An 18,026-nucleotide genomic window follows, 5' to 3' on the forward strand; every position below is an offset into this window, starting at 1 on the left:
CTTATGAAAACGTTTGCTTAAGAAATTTGAATCTCATGAATAAGATTGCTCCATTTTTCCTTGGATATTGGTAGCATTCACTAATGAAACCATTTGGGCCCAGACCTTTCTTTGTGGGGAAGTTTTTAATTCCAAATTCGTTTTCTTTTATAGAGCTAGGGTTTTTTAGGTTTTATATTTCTTATATTAATTTTGCTCATTTGTTTTTTAAGGAATTTGTCTACTTCATCTAAGTTGTTGAATTTATTAACATAAAGATGTTCATAATATTCTCTTATCCTTAATGTATTTAGGATCTATGGTGTTAGCCCCTCTTTCATTCCTGATATTGGTGATTTGTTATCAGTCTAACTATACATTTTTCAACTTCCAGGGGGTATTTTCAAAGAACCAGCCTTTGTTTTCACCAATTTTACTCTTTTGTGTTTTCATTTTCCGTTGCACTGTATTTTGCTCTTACTTTTCAGTTTTTTAAATTTTCTTCCGATTATATTGTGTTTAATTTGTTTTTTTCTGGTTTCTTAGGGTAAAGCTTGATATTGATATTACACTTTTCTTCTTTTCTACTATAAGCATTTGGAGCTATACGGTTCTTTCTAAGAGCTACTTTAGCCACATAACAAAACTTTTGATAGTTGTAGTTTCATTTTTATTCAGTTCAAAGTATTTTCTAATATTGTTTGTGTTGAGGCGATTTTGTGATAACATGGGTTTTTTTAGAAGTGTGTTATTTTCCAAATACCTCCAGATTTTACTAGACATATTATCGTTACTGATTTCTAATTTGATTCTCTTGTGTTCAGAGAATATATCCTGTGATTCAATAATTTCGTTTCCTGACAATTGTTTTATAGCCCAGCATATGGACTTTCTTGGTGAATATTTCATATTTGTACTTGAAGAGCATGTGTATTCTGCAGTTATTGTGCCCCTTGTTCTAGAAATATCAGTTGGGTAAAATTGTCTGGTCATGTTGTTCATGTCTTTGATATCTTGGCTGACTTTCTGTCTAGTCGTTTTATCAATTGCTGAGGGAATTGTTGAAATCACCAGTGAAAATTCTAAATTTATCTGTTTCAGTTTTTGATTCTGCCAATTTTTGCATCATATATTTTGAAGCCCTATTATTAGGAGCACACATTGTATCTTCTTGGTTAATTGATCATTTTATTATTATGAACTATTTTTATCTCTTATAATATTCCTTGTTTTGAAGTCTATTTTGTTTGATATTAATATAGCCACCCAACTTTCTGTGATTATATTTTTGTATTGTTTTATTTATATTGCAGTATATATTTCCATTTTTTTTAAACTTTATCCTACATATCGTTTTACTTAGAAGGTATTTTTTGTAGGCAAAATATAGTTGGATCTCTTTTTCTTTCTTTCTTTTTTATTTTTTTTTTAAAGATTTTTATTTATTTATTTATTTGACAGAGATAGACAGCCAGCGAGAGAGGGAACACAGGCAGGGGGAGTGGGAGAGGAAGAAGCAGGCTCCCAGCAGAGCAGGGAGCCCGATGCGGGGCTCGATCCCGGAATGCCGGGATCACGCCCTGAGCCAAAGGCGACGCCTAACGACTGCACTACCCAGGCGCCCCCTCTTTTTCTTTCTATCTAGTCTGACAGTCTCTGCTTTTTAAATGGTGTATTTAATCCACTTACATTTTTTTAAAAGATCTATTTATTTACTTTAGAGAGAGAGAGAGAGCACACAGGGGTAGGGGCAGAGGGAGAGAGAGAGAGAATCTCAGGCAGATTCACCGCTGAGCATGGAGACCAATGTGGGGCTTGATCTCATGACCCTGAGTTCATGACCTGAGCCAAAATCAAGAGTTGGATGCTTAATTGACTGAGCCACCCAGGCGCCCCTTATTCATTTACATCTAAAGTAATTATATCCAGGCACCTGGGTGGCTCAGTCACTTAAGCGTCTGCCTGCGGCTTAAGGGTCCTGGGATCAAGCCCCACATCGGGCTCCTTGCTCAACAGGGAGTCTGCTTCTCTCTCTCCCTCTGCCTGCTGCTCCCCCTGCTTGTGCACCTTCTCTCTCTCTCTTTCAAATAAATGAATAAAAATTAAAAAAAAATAATGTAATTATCTATATTGTTTCATTTTAATTCTACCATATTATTAGAAATAGCTATCTAATCTGTTCTCTTATTTTTCTTTTTATTTAACATATATTTGTGTGTATATATATGTACACATAAATGTTATACACACACACACACATATATATATGTACATATTTAACCCTCGAACAACATGGGTTTGAACTGCACAGGTCCACTTATATGCAGATTTTTTCCAATAAATACAGTACAGTACTATAAATGTATTTTCCCTTCCTTATGATTTTCTTAATAATGTTTTCTTTTCTCTAACTTGCTTTATTGTAAGAATACAGAATATAATACATACAACATACAAACTGTGTGTTAATCAGCTGTTTATGGTATTGATAAAGCTTCCAGTCAACAGTAAGCAATTGTATTTAAGTTTTTGGGTAGTCAAAAGTTATATATATGGATTTCTGATTGCGTGGAAGGTTGGCACCCCTAACCACTTTATCTCCACTATTGACCTATTAGCTAAGCTGTACCTCTTAGTTATTTCCTTTGAGTGGTTGCTCTTGTGTAGTAATTTGCATCTTCAACTTTTCACAGTCTCCCTTTCTCATAATGGAAGCAACTTACAACAGTATATTCCCATGCTCTCCTTCCATCCTCTGTGCTACTATCATCATACTTTTTATTCCTACATATATTATAAACCCCACACAATACGTTGTTTTTATTTCACTTAAAATAATTAAAAAGTGAGGAAAGAAATCTTATCTTTACCCATATATTTTCCAATTCTAATCCTATTTATTCTTTTGAATAGAATCAAGCTTGCATGTGGAATCATTTTCCTTCAGCCTGAAGAACTTTTTAAAGAGATATTTTCTAAAGTGCAACTCTGATGACAGTGAATTCTCTCAGATTTTTTTTTTCTTTTGGTCTGGAATGTTTTATTTCACCTTCTCTGGAGGGATAATTTCACTGGATATAGAATTTTAAGTGTACATTTTTTTTTTATTACAGTACTTTAAACCAGTAGTTCTATTTTCACCTGGTTTGCATTGTTTCTGGTGAGAAGTCATTGATAATTCTTACCTTTGTGCTGTCCATATGTACTTTTATTTTATTGGTTGCTTTTAAGATTTTGTTGTTTTGGTTGATTTTCAACAATTTTATTATACTGTGCCTTGGTATTGGTTTTTGGTGTGTGATTATCTTGCTTGAGGTTTATTAAGCTTCTTGGATTGGTATGTTTATAAATTTTATCAAATTTGAGATATGTAGCCACTATGTTTTCATTTCTTTTCATTCCCTTCCCCACTGCACATGATTCTGGAATTTCAACTGAACATATATTCATCTGCTTGATATTTTCCTACTGGTTACTAACATTCTCATTCAAACTTCCTTTTTCTCTCTCTCTTTGTCTCTCTCTCTGTTTCAATTTCAATTACTTTCGTTGCTATATCTTTAGGTTCACTGATCTTTCCTTCTGAAATGTCTAAATTGCAGTTAAGTCCATCCTGTCCATCCCGTGACCTTTTTTCTTTAATTTTTTTTTTAATTTTATTTATTTATTTGACAGAGATAGAGACAGCCAGCAAGAGAGGGAACACAAGCAGGGGGAGTGGGAGAGGAAGAAGCAGGCTCTTAGTGGAAGAGCCTGATGTGGGGCTCGATCCCATAACGCCGGGATCACGCCCTGAGCTGAAGGCAGATGCTTAACCGCTGTGCCACCCAGGCGCCCCTTTTTCTTTAATTTTAAGTATGATATTTTTCAACTCTATGGGTTTTATTTGGTTTTGATTTTTTACTCAGTTTTGGCATTTGTTTTTAGTTTTTAGTCCTGTCTTCATAATGTTCAAGTTTCCCTTTAAATCCTTGATTATATCTTTAATAACTAATTTAAAGGCACGGTTTCCAATCTCATCATTTCTGAGTATATTTCTATTGATTGATTGTTTTCCTTCTGAGGAGTCACATTTTCGTGTTTCTCTATCTAGTAATTTTTTTGTTAAGTGTTGGACATAATGACGTCATGATTGCAGGCATTGTGGTAAGTGTCTGGATTTTGTTGTCTTCCTTTAGAGAGTGTTGAGTTCTGTTCTGGTGGCCAGTTTATTTACTTATGTGTGCGCTTGGCCCTTTAAACACTTGGTTTTAAGCTTTGGTTAGGCAGGTATGGTGTATCTTTCAGTCTAAGGCTAGTTTAGTTGTAATCCTAGGAACAGCCTTTTTGGGTTTCCTTCCAAATGTTCCAGGTGTTTAACAGAGAACTCTATGCTGACTGGTTGGAACTTGGAAATTCCCAGCCATAGTTGGAGTCCAGTGGATCTTTTCAGCTTACAGCTTTATTCAAGTTCTCCTCCTCACCCCACCCTGGCCCTGTAATTGTGCTTTTGCCCAGTCTTGTGGAGTCTCACCCTATACATACTAAAATGAGTATGTAAAGACTCAAGAAGACCTCCGTCTAACTTTCTGACTCTTTCCCTGTATAGCTTTCTCTCTCCCGTGCCCTACTTTGAAAATTTCAGCCACCTCAGCCTCTATAAACTCTGATTAATTCCTCCTCAATGCAGCGTAACTACTAGGCTCTGCATGGGCTCAGTCTCCTTCCTCTAGGGTCTTTGGGCAGAGTATCATGAGTCTCACCTCACTTTTTTGCCTTCTAGGAAGTGAAGTCTTTGTTGATTGTCGACCAGTGTAAAAGGACTTTTTTGTGTGTGTTCTGTCCACTTGTTTACTTGTTTGTGTGTGTTCTGTCCACTTAGTTTACTTAACTAATCCAATACTAGTTATCTATTGTGACCACAGTAGAAATTTAGAAATTAAAGATGTTGATGATTAGTTGATTAGTTTATCTTCAAGATTATTTAATTACATTGTTTCATTTATTCATATTTAAGATTAACATATTGGGTTTAGATTACTGTTACCAGAGAATAATGCTCATCTTTTTTTTTTTAACTTTTTAAGACAGTGACAATTTACTGGATATGACATTGAGATAATTTTTATTTAAATGTAATACTATACCAAGTCAGTTTAATTGCAAGACAGTCCTATTTATGCTTCTTTTTTTGTTCCTTGGTCATGTTCCCTAACTTATGAATTCAATATTAATGACAACATTTTGTAGCTTAGGTTTTGGCATTTGGATTCCATCAGAAGTTTATGTTTTAATATGAACTTCAGAAGTATATTAGCCTCTTTGAGATTTGGGCCCAAGTGACACTGGTAAGACCTTTCTTAACTAAGAGAAAGAAAATCCTGTAATAACAAAAAAGGCACTAGGAAATAAAGATATTCGATAAGAGTTACTCTGTTTTATGATTTAATTATACACTAATCAAGACCATGAGAAAAATTCCACTGTAAATACACATGGACTTCAAAATTATAGGAACATGTGTTTGGCAAAACATGCTTAAAGATTGCCAAACACCAGATTTGGGGGGTGGGGAGCGAAATGTATTTTGAGAGATCAGCAGTTCTAGTATATTAATAGGTCTCCTCCTTCCTAAACATGACCAAAACAAGCCTGAAGTAGTGTGGTAGTCAGTGTGTCGGCAGGCTTGAGTGAAGGACAAAGCTCCCTTCTGTTCTACTGCCAAGCAGACCACTTACATTTTAGTTTTGTATTGGATTCCCTTCATTATCCATTAATAGATTATTCTAAGTTTTTTTTTTAGAAAAAGACTAATTGCATTGTGTGACTTGTTTATCCCATTGGGTCAAAAAACAAGGTTTGGAGTCAGTCTTTGTTCCCCCGTGTTTGGAATGTAAGTGACTATATCTGGCTTCTGGAGTTGGGTGAGAATTTCTCATGAGGATGCATTCCGAGGCCTTAACTCCTGGCCTGGCTTAGAGTAAGCACTCAGCATGTGCAAATTCTCATTGTTAGTAAATGGCATCCAGTCTTAACTTGCGAAGCGCTCGGATGCACAAAGCGAACTAGTATCATTCAACTCATGGCTTTGCCAGTTCTTTCTCTTTCCAGGTGAACATAAAATATATTCATTGATGGGCCAAGGTGAAAACAATATGTAAGAGAAGGAACTATTCATAGATTTTTCATAGAAAAGAACTTATAAACTAGAATCACAGACAAGCATCACAGAGTGGGAAGCTTCCTGAAGGATCTCCTAATTGAGAACATCAACAGAGGACTGTCACTCACAGCTCACACATTTACCCTCTAATATTTATTTAGTGTGTTTACTTATGTGAGACACAAGCTTGATAGGTAAACTACATAGTCTCTTGCTTCTACTTAATAGTTTATAATGTTTTCCATAGGCAGCAGGAAATGGAAGGGCCTTTAAGTTACAGATACCAAGATAGAGATCACCTGTCAGTGAAATAGATAACTTACCAGGTTGACCACTAAAGAGTACGGCACTGACACTGTGGCCCATCCTTTGTGAGTATGCAGAATACATGTGTACTTTCTTTTCTGGCTCCTTTGATTTTTTCCTGTGTCAAATTCTGTCTATATAGACTTTTTTTTTTTCCCACTGAAGACACGGAGGGTGACTGGAGATTCATTCACTTTATAATTAACAAAGGATGTGTATTGAGGGGAGGGTCTTTCTGGTCATTTTTCTTAGAGGCCTACTATTTGTAGTTAAGTTGCTACACAGATTTCTTTGTGGTTCAACAGTTTGACAGATCCCTGCAAATTCTCTCTTGGAAGACATCTGTTGAGCGAAGTAATGGTTTCATTGCAGATTCTTGAGTTTTCATTACTTTTCCTCTGTGGGTTTTCAGTGTCTCCTTTTGTGGGGAGAGTGGGAGCCCATTCATCTCTTTTGGAGGGTTTCAAGTTTGTTGCTCATTCTCCCCTGGTAAGACCTTCCTTGGAGGACCATTCTGGCCACTGCTGACCCTTCTGGTTCTGTGCGTCTGTGACCTGCCAAATGGGCTCTCTGCATGCAGACATCAAGGCCCATATCTCTCCCAGGTGGCTGCAGATCCAGGTGATGGAAAGCTGAAAGAAAGTATCAGTACCTTCCTCTGTTGCACCCCTGTTGGTACTTCCCCTCCTACACCCCTTTCTCCCCTAACCTTCTCGGTACAATGTCTCCTTATAAGGCCCTGAGTTGGCTCCTAGTTCAGTCTCAGAGGAATTATATGACATGCATAAATTATGAAACATTTTTGCAAATTAAGTTTTAATTAAAACCAGCAGCTTAGAGCATCCAACTGGAAGTAGTCACAATGTTGAAAAGCGACACTGGTAGGGTGGGAGTTCAGGAGTAGGTCTGAGTGGGTTTGTATCCTGTTCAGATATTTCCAAAGTGAATCCTGCAGAAAAGAGCTTCCTTCCCTATCAGATCCTCCTTAATCTACACTGATCCCTGGACTGCCATGTGGACTAATGTGGTTTTCAAACAGGAAATACAAAAGCATCATGGCGCTGGTTTTATCTGGACTTTGCCAAATTCCCTTTTGATTCTACCAATCCATGTTCTCACAGGAAACCAGCAGGACCTTGGGCTCCCCCACATTGCCAGAACTCCAGATAATTTTTCAGCAAGATGACCACACAAAATAAGGCTGAAGAATGACACTTTTAATTGGAAACTTATTTTTCCGATACAATGCAGAGTTCGAGCCTGATGAGAAATGACTTCTTATTGTGAGAATTTTTAGAACATTATAACAAGCAAAATGTCTGGGGCTTTCCCCCAGCTGATAGTCCTTAGCTATATGTAATGTGAGAATTGTTCTGGTCTGCCCATTAATAATCCACATTTTCCAGCGTCCCCAAAAATGTCTGCCATCAAGTGAATAATTTATGCAGGCTTGCTTTTCATCTAGGCAGGGCTCTAGTGCTGCAACAAAAACACCAGATTTTTTTGATCCAAAATTAAGTTTGAAAAATCTGACCTTTAGTTATCAATCCACTTCGTTTCTACTAAATAACCTGGAGGTGCTAGTCTGCAGGAAGCAATGCCGTGCTCTCTGGAGACCCACAACAGAGCGAACCCTTTGGCCGTTCGGGATTTTAAAGTTGAATATCCTCTCTGTCTCTAACTCATTTGAACTATGGAAAAAGTTCATCCATATAATCTAACCTATAAAAATTACGGGAAGATTTTTTAAGATGATAGTACATCGTGCTGGTTTAGGGGTGGTGAAGTGAACATCAGAAAGAGAGAACCCTGCTCAGAGTGTAGATTAGGACAGCATTCTAGAAAGCACATGGACTGAAATATGCAATGCCCTTTAACTAATAATTCAGCTTCTTGAGAAGTCGAGAGTGTGTGCAACAGCTTTACTACAAAGGTGTTTATTACAAACATGTGGACACTACGAGGATGTTTATTGCCGTCATCTACTCCAGTGCCAAGGAGAATATAGCCTAGATAGCTCATAAGTCATTTATCATATATTCAAATAATGGAATACTGTGTAGTCATTTAACATAACGCTAACTGAGGACAACAATGGACGTTAGGGGGGAAAATGGATGCTAGGGTCAGAGGTGGCCTTAAATTCTCCTTTTGCCTTTCTTTGATATCTGATTTTCTACAAGGAACATGCATTGCTGATATGACTTTTGTTCTAAAGAAACACTTTAAAAAGCAAGTGTGTTGCAAAGAAAGGTCTTTTTATCCATATTTTTCTTGCTTTTAAACACAGTGCTGGAAAAATAAGTTAAAGTTCTGTTTGTACCCCAAACTAGATATTGAGAAATCATTAATAAATTATATGTGGTCAGAGAAGAAAACATTCAAACTGATAAAAGCGAGAAAATTTGGAGTACAGAGATAATCATTCTCCCCATGAGTCTTTCTAACGGGGCTTGAAGGACTTCTAGGATATCAGGCAAAAATTCCAATGGGTACTTGAATAGAAAAATCGGTTGTATTTATTTTTTTTTATTGACCCTGTTTTTATTCCTGTCTTCCAGCCTGCAGTGTTGTTTACCTCTATCACTGTTCTCCTTCCCACCCTCTCCCCTCTCATCACCACCGTGAGCAGGGTTAGTTGAAGCCATGAGCCTGGAGGGGTGGCCTCACTGAGGGGGTTGTAGAATGAGCAAAAGGGTGCCCACATTTAAGGAGGAAGAGAAGTAGCGGAAGTAGACTGACTGAAAACCAGGGGAGGAGAAGATTCTGAGGAGCAGGACCTGTGACACAAAGAGAAACCCTTGGGTCCCCCGACTCATCTAACGTTGTCATAAAGACCAAAATATGATGCCCTGTGTTTTTGTGAGGAAATTTCACTTGTGCCATCGGAAATCTTTTGAGGAAATTACTTCTGAGTATTTTTTAAATTGAGGAAAAATACAGAAATTTTTGATGAATCCCTTGATTTGTGCAAGTAAAATCTAGTTGTGAGCAGCCATGGTGTATACTGTAGGTGACCAGCTACAAATATCAATGGGAATAATAAGAACTCAGTTCTCTCAGGATGTCCCCATGGCTGCTACTAAGCTGGAAGCCACTAGAAGCTAAGTCCCCTGGATGGACATGGGGCTCAAATGATGCCACGGGCACTGAGTTCTGCCCCTCTAACTTCCCACGTTTCATAGTGTTGGCTTTACTCTTAGGTCCCATTTGGTGCACTGTTCCCAGAGGTGCATATCCTCACACTCTAGTTAAGAGAGGAAAGGGAAGAAGAGAGAAAGGGGGAGAGGGATATAATTTTTTATTACTTCTATAAAAGTCCTCACAAGATTAGTTTAAGTCACATGTCCACTCTGAGCCATTTGCTGCAGCCAGGGGAGAGTGATGAGTTGGTTGGCTTAGGTCTTGGCACTGTTGATGTCAAGGAGCTTGGAACAGAACCTTACCCAAAGCCTGGGGACTACTACAAAAGGAAGGGGCTTGTGTTGAAAGCAAAGAGACACACGTCTATCGTAAGAGTTACATACTGCTAAGACACCTTATCCAGGCTTTATCTTTATCACATAACCACTGTGAAGAAGTGATGGTCCACTGAGGGAGATTGTGATTCCAGGTGCGTGGGCTCATTCGTGGACCATGAGGTACTTGGTTATTAGTATAATCTCTCAGACACTGTAGGATTGGGGCCAACTCTGTAAACTCCAGAGGTTACAAGGGGTAAAAACAGCAACTGTTACAGGCCAGTGGCTGTTGTAGGTTCCCTTGCAATAGTGTTACTATTACAGTCTTACACATGAGAAATCCAGAGCTCTGCGATAATATATTTTCCTCCAAGGCCTCATGGCTAGTAAATGGTAGAGGTAGGATTTGAAACCTGGTCTACCAGACTCCAAGGCAGTCCCTCCTTCATCCCTTCCTTCCTGCTTCCTTTCCTTCTCTCCTTTTTCCTCTCCCCCAACCCCTCCCTCCATTCCCTCCCTACTTCCCCTTACCCCCATCCCCCTTACCTCCTTCCCCACTTCCCCCTTCCCTTCCTTCCTTCCTTCCTTCCTTCCTTCCTTCCTTCCTTCCTTCCTTCCTTCCTTCCTTCCTTCCTCTATCCCTCCCACAAATAGGTACTGAATGATTAACAAGGGCCAGGTACAGTACAGGTGTAGTCTGTGGTGATAAAACAAGGAATACAATAGATGTGGGCCCTGGATGAATCTTAAATTCTTATGGGAAGAGGTAATTAAAAAGTAAACAAGAAGGTGACAGAAGGTGATACATGCTAAGACAGGAATAAACAAGGTGATGTCATAGGAAGACACTTGGTTGAGATAGGGACTTCAGTCAGGGGAGGTGCCACCAGAGCGGCAGTCTGACAGATGAGTAGGAATTGGTGAGGCCAAGCTTGTGGGGGGTATCAGAGAATTGACATGAGCAGGGGACAGAGCATTAGGCCACCAGAGAAAATAGCCACACAAAGCCTTTGAGGCGAGTGACGGCTGGCAAAGTACCAGGTTCATACGTTTCGATTATTCTGGATGCAGTATAGAGATGGGACTGGGGGTGGGGAGTCCAAGCGAGGGGCTAGAAGAGCCACGGGGTGGCTTGGCATGGGGTGGCAGAAGCGGATGGTTGTGGGACAGTAACCACTGCCAAACCTTAGCTCATCAGAGCCCTTCCGTCCTCGGTGTGCAGGTTTAGAGTTTGAGCCAATGAGCAGAGCTTCCTCTGATGTGTAAGAGGAACAGCGATCTTTATCCACGTTGCTTAATGAAGAAGAATGGAAGATTATAAATGCAAACATGAGCAAGAAAAATAAATGAACACAGGGAAACTTTGCAGCAAGAGGGATTTATCGCTCATTCATAAGGCCTGAGGCAAAGGGCCAGTTTTACAAATGGAATAAACATATGTAGGCCAGGCTTGTGTGTGTGTGTGTTTTACACAGTTGGCAGGAAAATACTTTGTTTCCCGTTTGGTCTTTACATATTTCATAGTGAAATGTGTTGTTTTGATCAATAGAGCTTTAATTGGAGTTTTATTTTTGAAAAGGAGTCCATTCAACTCCAGAACTTCATTGAGCGAGAGTGATGGATGGGTGTCCCCTGTGTTGCCCTGTGACTCTGTGCGGAGCTCTGAGATAGAAACGAAGTGAATAAGGAAAGTTAAAACGAAAGCGCCCCCCCCCCCTTGGTGGAGGTACCGTCCCACTTTGAAGCACCTTCATTTAGCTTCAGGGACTCAGAGCGCTCTCCGATCTCCCCCCTCCGCCCTCCCCCCGGGCTCCTCAGCGCTCTTTTCACTGGCTCCCGTTGGCTCCCGGACCTCTACCTGGTGGGATGTTCCTGTTCTGTCCCTGACATAAGCTCTCTTCTCTCTGCATGCACTCCCTGAGTCACCTTGTCGGCACACTGACGGTGACCACGCTGCCCACCCTACACTTCCACCGGCAAGTCTAAGAGATATCCTAAAATTGTCACTTGTAGACAAAGCTCAACTCTGGAGGGCTTTCTTCAAATACTCTCCTCCTTTTGTCTTCCCCTTTGCAGTAAATGGCTGTTCCATTTTTGCATTTGCATGGACCGAAACCCTTGGATGCACTCTTGATGTCTTCCCTTTCATATTATAATATCAGTCTCAATCAGGTTTACTCTGAAATGGATCTGAGGTCAGACCACAGCCTGCCACCTCCACCAGCAGCACCCTGATTCAATTCTCCATTATTTCTCACCTGGATTATTCACTGCCCTTCCTACTGGTCTCCCTTCTCAAATCCTGTCTTTGCTGCTTTCTGGTCATGTGACCTTGTAGTTCCATCAACTGCAAAACTGGGGTAATGATAGAACTTACCTAATAAGATTCCTGTGAGTTTTCAATAAATTAATATAGGTGAAGCAGTTAGAATAGTGGATAGCTGGCCATAGCTGTAGTAATTGCCTGTCATTACTGCTGTCCTCACCATCCTAGTGTGTGGTTTCCATCCTCAAGATACTCTCACAGTCCAGAATGACTGCTAGAGCACCAGCCATCACAGCTACCTTACTGGCAGCAGCATGGAGGGAGTCCTTTTAAGGACACTATCTGGTAAAGCCACATCCATGGATATCTCATTGACCACAACGGAACCACTTAGCCACATCAAGCTCTAACAGGGTCATTCAGCTGACCCTGGCTAAAAGTTTGGTTTCAGTTACCAAAAAAAGAAGGGCAGAATGGCAGTTACTACAACTCTACCGTGAATGGGAGGCATGTGGTATTATAAGTCATGTGATGAGGGCATATGATGCAAGAGGTCAGACAAGGCTTCTTCAAGGCAATGGCAACTGACCAGAGAAGTAGGCATTTGCTGGGCAAGCAAGAAGGGCTGTGAGGGAGAGTCTCAGGATGAGGAGAGAATAAGTGTAAATGTCTGCAACAGGAGAGGGCATGGTAAATATTTATGCTACATGGTTACGTCACGCACCACATGCTGGGAACTGTGGTAAGCTGGATTTTCTGTCTCCATCCAGACTCTTCCACAAGGGGCAGTGCCAGAATTTCTCGTTCCCCTTTCCAGTATGAGAGATGCCCGGATGGAAGGGCCTGAGAAGTGCCCAAGCCCTTCAGGAGCGTGGCTTGGTGCTAGTGCCGTTGGTTTGCGTGAGCGGCAACACCTCGAGCCTGATGGTTAAAGCAGAGGTGGGGCTGCCAAGAGACTTGACCTTGACCCTCAGCTCAAGCATTTCCTGGCTGGGTGACCTTGGCAAAGTAATGAGCTATTCTAAATATCTGTTTCCTCATCTATAAACTGGACGATACTCCTGTCTATTCCGGAGGTCCGCGGTGGGGACCAACATTGATCAAGGTGAAAAAGCACTTAGCCAAGGACCTGGTCCATTGAGCGTGTCCACTAAAGGGTGGCCTGTGCTGTTATTGCTGTCATCTTCATCGCCTTTCCTCTCCTTCATTCTCTTTCAAATGATACTTTCTCAGTTTTTCCGCGTTCAAATGTCAGGTATCTCATGGATGCATCCAGCGCGCAGCTTTTCTCCAGGAATGTGGGAGCCCAGAGCATACCACTACTTCTTTCTTTCTTTACTCTTCCATTCAAAAAATGACTGGAGGGTGTGCATAGTCGGATATAGAATCGTACAACTTGGGGGTGTTTAGCCTGGAAGGAACCTGAAGCTGCCCGTGCAGACCCTTCCATAGTAAGTGAAGAAACGGATCCGGAGACGTGGAGCCTGCTTGACAAGGCGCAGGTGGCTTTTGTAAAAGAGACGTTGCCTCACCTTAGGCCGTGTAATGATGGGAAGTTCCCAGGCTGCTTTTATGTGCATCCATGGGTCAGCGAGACAGTCTGCACATATAGAGATATCCATGCCAGGCATATGGGAATCCGAGAGGTCATGTCCATCCTTCTGGCAGAGAGATTTCTTTTTCTCTTGCAAGTTGTCAGCTTGGGTTATCCACGTGGTGTGTTTGTGGAGGTGATGTGAATTCAAGGCAGGGACCTCAATCGGCCTTGGGTATACCCTAGTAACAGGGTACCTTCTCTAACAAGGCGGACACCAGTTACAGGCACAGCTTAGGAAACTTCAGAACGTACATACAAGGTAAACACCCTCATGCCCTCGTGGTGCTTGTGACCGAGCAGTGGAGAGACATTACATAAATAAATTACATAGAAATCATAGATGTGCTCAGAACTACAAAGAAAAAGTACAGGAAGACCTTGAGAGATCCATCGTGTCCAGGGATATGGCTTGCCATTCCTTAGTTTTTAGCCTGCAAAGGACATTGATATTTGGCTCTTACATTCTTTCCAACAAAACTCAGACATAACTTCAGAATCCTCCTCAACCCGGCCCTCCAGACAGCCATTACTAATCAGTCAGACTTGGCTCTCAAGACAGAATCTATTGGCCATCCAAGATTTGGCCCATTTCCCAGCCCTCCCTCCACCATCCCTTTTTACAGACAAGCATCTGGCCAAAGACTGGAAGGCACATGCCTCAAGACCCCAGCCCGAGGCCCCGAGTGTCTGGCTGATCAGGTTCCCCGCTCAGGCTCGTGTGCACCATTTGTGACTGTTGGGTGGATGATGTGTCTTCAGGGGAGCCGGCTCCCAAGTAGTAGCATCTGTGGCTGCTAATGCTCTGATCTAAATTTGCTGTGTTCTATTCCGAAGCTCCTTCTCAGAGGTCCGACCTGTTGAGGGCACTGCAAACTGTAATTTCTGTTCCTTCAAAGCTCCGATAGGAAAGTGGTTCTTCGTTCTCATGAGTTATTTCTTGAGGAAAATATATGTTTTGTGGACAGTTTGAGACAGTCTTAAACTGAGGACATCACCACAAAGGCCTAGTCTCTCATTTTCCTTCTCATGTGCTTAAATGGGTGAGTCAAAAAGGAGTGTTTCCTGCTTGACGGAGATGAAGCTTCCAGAAAAAGAGAAAGAAAGGGTAGCTCTCCTTTCAGAGGTCTGTCAAGTCCGGCAGTTTGTGCAGGACTGAACCTTGCTATTTATTTTACAGTTCATCAAACATTTGTAATTCTCAGGGCCCCCCGTGCATTTCATATGACAAGCTGTGATTCAACACAAATGCTTTCCTAAGGAAACACGCATTTATCATTCCCTTAATGTTTGCGTCTCTAAGGTTTCTTTTCCGTCGTATGAACAAAATGCTTAATATGTAAGAGAATTGACTTGAAGTGATCCCTCATTTTAGGCTCAATTTCTACCTCTTGATACATATTTTCTGAATTCTTAAGAAGCACTGGAGGAACTCACAAGCTTCCTTTTTGAATAGTGGTCACCATAACCATAAGTAGGATGAAAGCATCAGAAAAGCTTGCTTGTACTATTCCTGTTTCCTTAAATTGGGAGACCTCTGGGCATAAAATTGCTTGAGAAATGAGTGTTGGAGAGGTTGGGTCTGCTTTTCATGGCCATTCTCCAAATTATTCTGAAGTTGTCTCTGAGATTCAAGGCACTTTGTTGGCTTTGGTCTATCCCTTTTGCCCTTTGCTGGGCTCTATCCACAGGTGCAGGGCCTTAGGAACCCCTGGTCTTAGTGTATATGAAGAAAGAGCATTCTTCTCAGGGCTAAAGGAATGGGAAAGGTAAAAGGTTCAAAAGGGACCCCAGGATGTCTGGTTTAGTTATCTTGCATCTTCTAGCACTTCCAATGTTATAAGCTCTAGAGAGACAACAAGAAAAGTCTGCTGTCTAATTTCCTAGTTTTCATGGCCTTTACTATGTGAATTGGGTTGAATGTGTACCTTCTAAAGTCGGGCAACCCAGCTCTACAATTTATTATCTATGGGACGTTATATAATTACTTACCCTCTAAGTGCCGTTTTATGTTTCATCTGTAAAATGGGGGTAATCAGGGTACCTAGTGTTGGGTTGCTTTGATTTGGTGAGATAATGCAAATAAAAGGCTTTAAGCAGTGCCTGGTGACAAGATCACACACAATAAATGTTAGTCTCTATGATGAGAAGTAAGTCTTGAAAATGATGTAATTCCTAGATTTGGTATTTAATACATGGATAATGTAATTTCCATTTCAGATTAGAAAAATACTTTTCAAAACGCTGCATGCTGTAATGGCAGTCACAAATACAGTGGCATTAAACCACAGCCTAATAGCCTCAATGCTGAAAAATAGACAACAACTCATAAATGTTCATCTTTTCCTACATACCTGTAATTTCAGTTTCTTGCCTGTACCATTGGGAAATCTGTCTTATTTTATGGATTAACTGACTGCCTATTCGTTGTTCTTAGAATATCAGCTTTACTTCAAAGGCACAAATCCTTGTGCGTGCTTCCTTAACCACCAAATAAAAGGAACAGTTAATGTGCTACAAAGCAAGAAAATTTGACTTTAAAAACAGAACATTCTAAAAAAAAAAAAAAAAAAAAGAAAAAAAAGAAAAAAAAACTAAAAAAAAAAGAAAAAAAAGAAAAACAGAACATTCTTCTCATGGTCTTACCTTTATGTACAGAAGGGTTTCTCAACTTTGGCACAATCGGCATGTGGGCTGGATAATTCTTTTTTGTGGGGGCTATCCCCTGCATTGGAAGCCATTTAGCAGCATCCCTGGTCTCTACCCACTAGAAGCCAATAACTCTGGCTCCCTCGCCTCACCGGTTTTGACAACCCCAGATGTCTCCAGACAGTCCTCCTCTACTAGGTAACTATTGGTGTGCAAGAAGGAGGAATTGGGTCTTGGAAATGTGTGTTTGGGGTCACTGAACAGAAGAACCTCAGGTCTAGTATTGCAGGAAGTTGCCAAACTGCCAGCACGCGTGTGGTGATTCCCAAAACATGTGCTCACAGATTATCTGTTGATAACTACAGATTCAGACAGCAGGTTGAATAATCAGCACTGTAGCTTAATTTGGGGAAGTGTCTTTAGTTTTATTTCCCTCTTCTTCTCCCAATTTTGGTTTTTCCATTTGCCAGTGGTGACCAAATGAAGTTTTACAGTTGATCTTGACTTTTTATGTAACGATTGCTTTTTTCTTTTCTTTTCTTTTCTTTTCTTTTCTTTTCTTTTCTTTTCTTTTCTTTTCTTTTTCTTTCTTTCTTTTTTTTTTCCTCTTGTTTTTCAGCTCCCTCAGGCACAAAAGGTAAACTCTTTTCCATCACATTGCAGTCATTCTCGGAACTTGCGAACTGTGCATGTCTCCATGATTTTGTGCGTTCAGTACTGTTCATGACCAGTGAAATGGTTTTCCTCTTAAAACTCTAAAAGCCTGAGGTTGGGCAGGAGCAGAAAGGCCAACGGACTCATCTGTCCACTGTCTCCCTGCCAAGTTTGTCCCATCAAAGAACCCTCTTGTGGCCAAAAGTTTGGGGACAACTCTGCACCCAACCATTTTGCTCAAGAATTCTCAAATAATAGGTCAAGAGTAAATTTAGCACATTCCTTCAAACACAGCATTCCAGGTCTTCCCTGAGGTACTTTCCTAGGGATACAGCTAATGTGAATAATTGGTAAGGCCCAGTGACTAAGTTTAGATTCTGGGCTCTTAAGCCAAATCTCTGAAGACTCCCTGTGGGTTTCATTAATTGTAAAATCAATAGCTCCTTCACTTGTCTCATCGGCTGTACCACCTGGAGAGCATTAGAGCAAAGTTCTTGCCAAAGTCAGACCCTTTCACTGGTCCTCATTGTCTGTCTGGGATGATCTGGTTTCACCATTTAGAATGTTCTCTGTCTAGTAAGATTCCATGTGATTGCCATGCTGGCTTTGCTGTGTTGTCCCCATGGCATGTCATTGTATCCTAAGGACAGTTACAGAAGAAAACATGACACATGATGCCTGCTGACTTGTTCTGGGATATTTCACAAACACAAGCAAGATTTCCAGAAGACACAGTGATTTCTGGGGGCCAGATGTGGGTTGGTTTTGTTTCAAGAGCTGAGGTAAGGCACCTCCCCGAAATGTAAGCAGTACCTCCCAAGCTTTCCAGTTTGGAGCAAAGATGATTTGATTCCTTCCCGTTGAGAGAGATAGCACAACTGCTCTACAAAAGACAGTCTGTTCAGACCATATGGACAACCAGAGGCCTAGAAATCATTACACAATTACTCAAATATATTCGAGATATTTAAACAA

General features: G+C 40.8%; 1 protein-coding gene across 3 annotated transcripts in view; it reads left to right on the plus strand.

Moving 5' to 3' along the window:
* CACNA2D3 (calcium voltage-gated channel auxiliary subunit alpha2delta 3) overlaps positions 1–18,026 on the plus strand; it is an 833,176-nt gene that overhangs the window by 581,829 nt on the left and 233,321 nt on the right. For 2 of the 3 annotated variants that reach the window (XR_007191727.2, XM_057311801.1), the window contains exon 14: positions 17,017–17,034. The exons of the other annotated variant lie outside the window; for it this stretch is intronic. Coding sequence is in view for 1 of the 2 variants with exons in the window: in XM_057311801.1 (XP_057167784.1) it covers positions 17,017–17,034 (18 nt within the window). In the remaining variant the exon portion in view is untranslated. The remainder of the gene's footprint in view (positions 1–17,016; positions 17,035–18,026) is intronic. 3 annotated transcript variants of the gene reach the window in all.

The sequence above is a fragment of the Ursus arctos genome, unplaced genomic scaffold, assembly GCF_023065955.2.
Source record: "Ursus arctos isolate Adak ecotype North America unplaced genomic scaffold, UrsArc2.0 scaffold_14, whole genome shotgun sequence".
NCBI lineage: Eukaryota > Metazoa > Chordata > Mammalia > Carnivora > Ursidae > Ursus > Ursus arctos.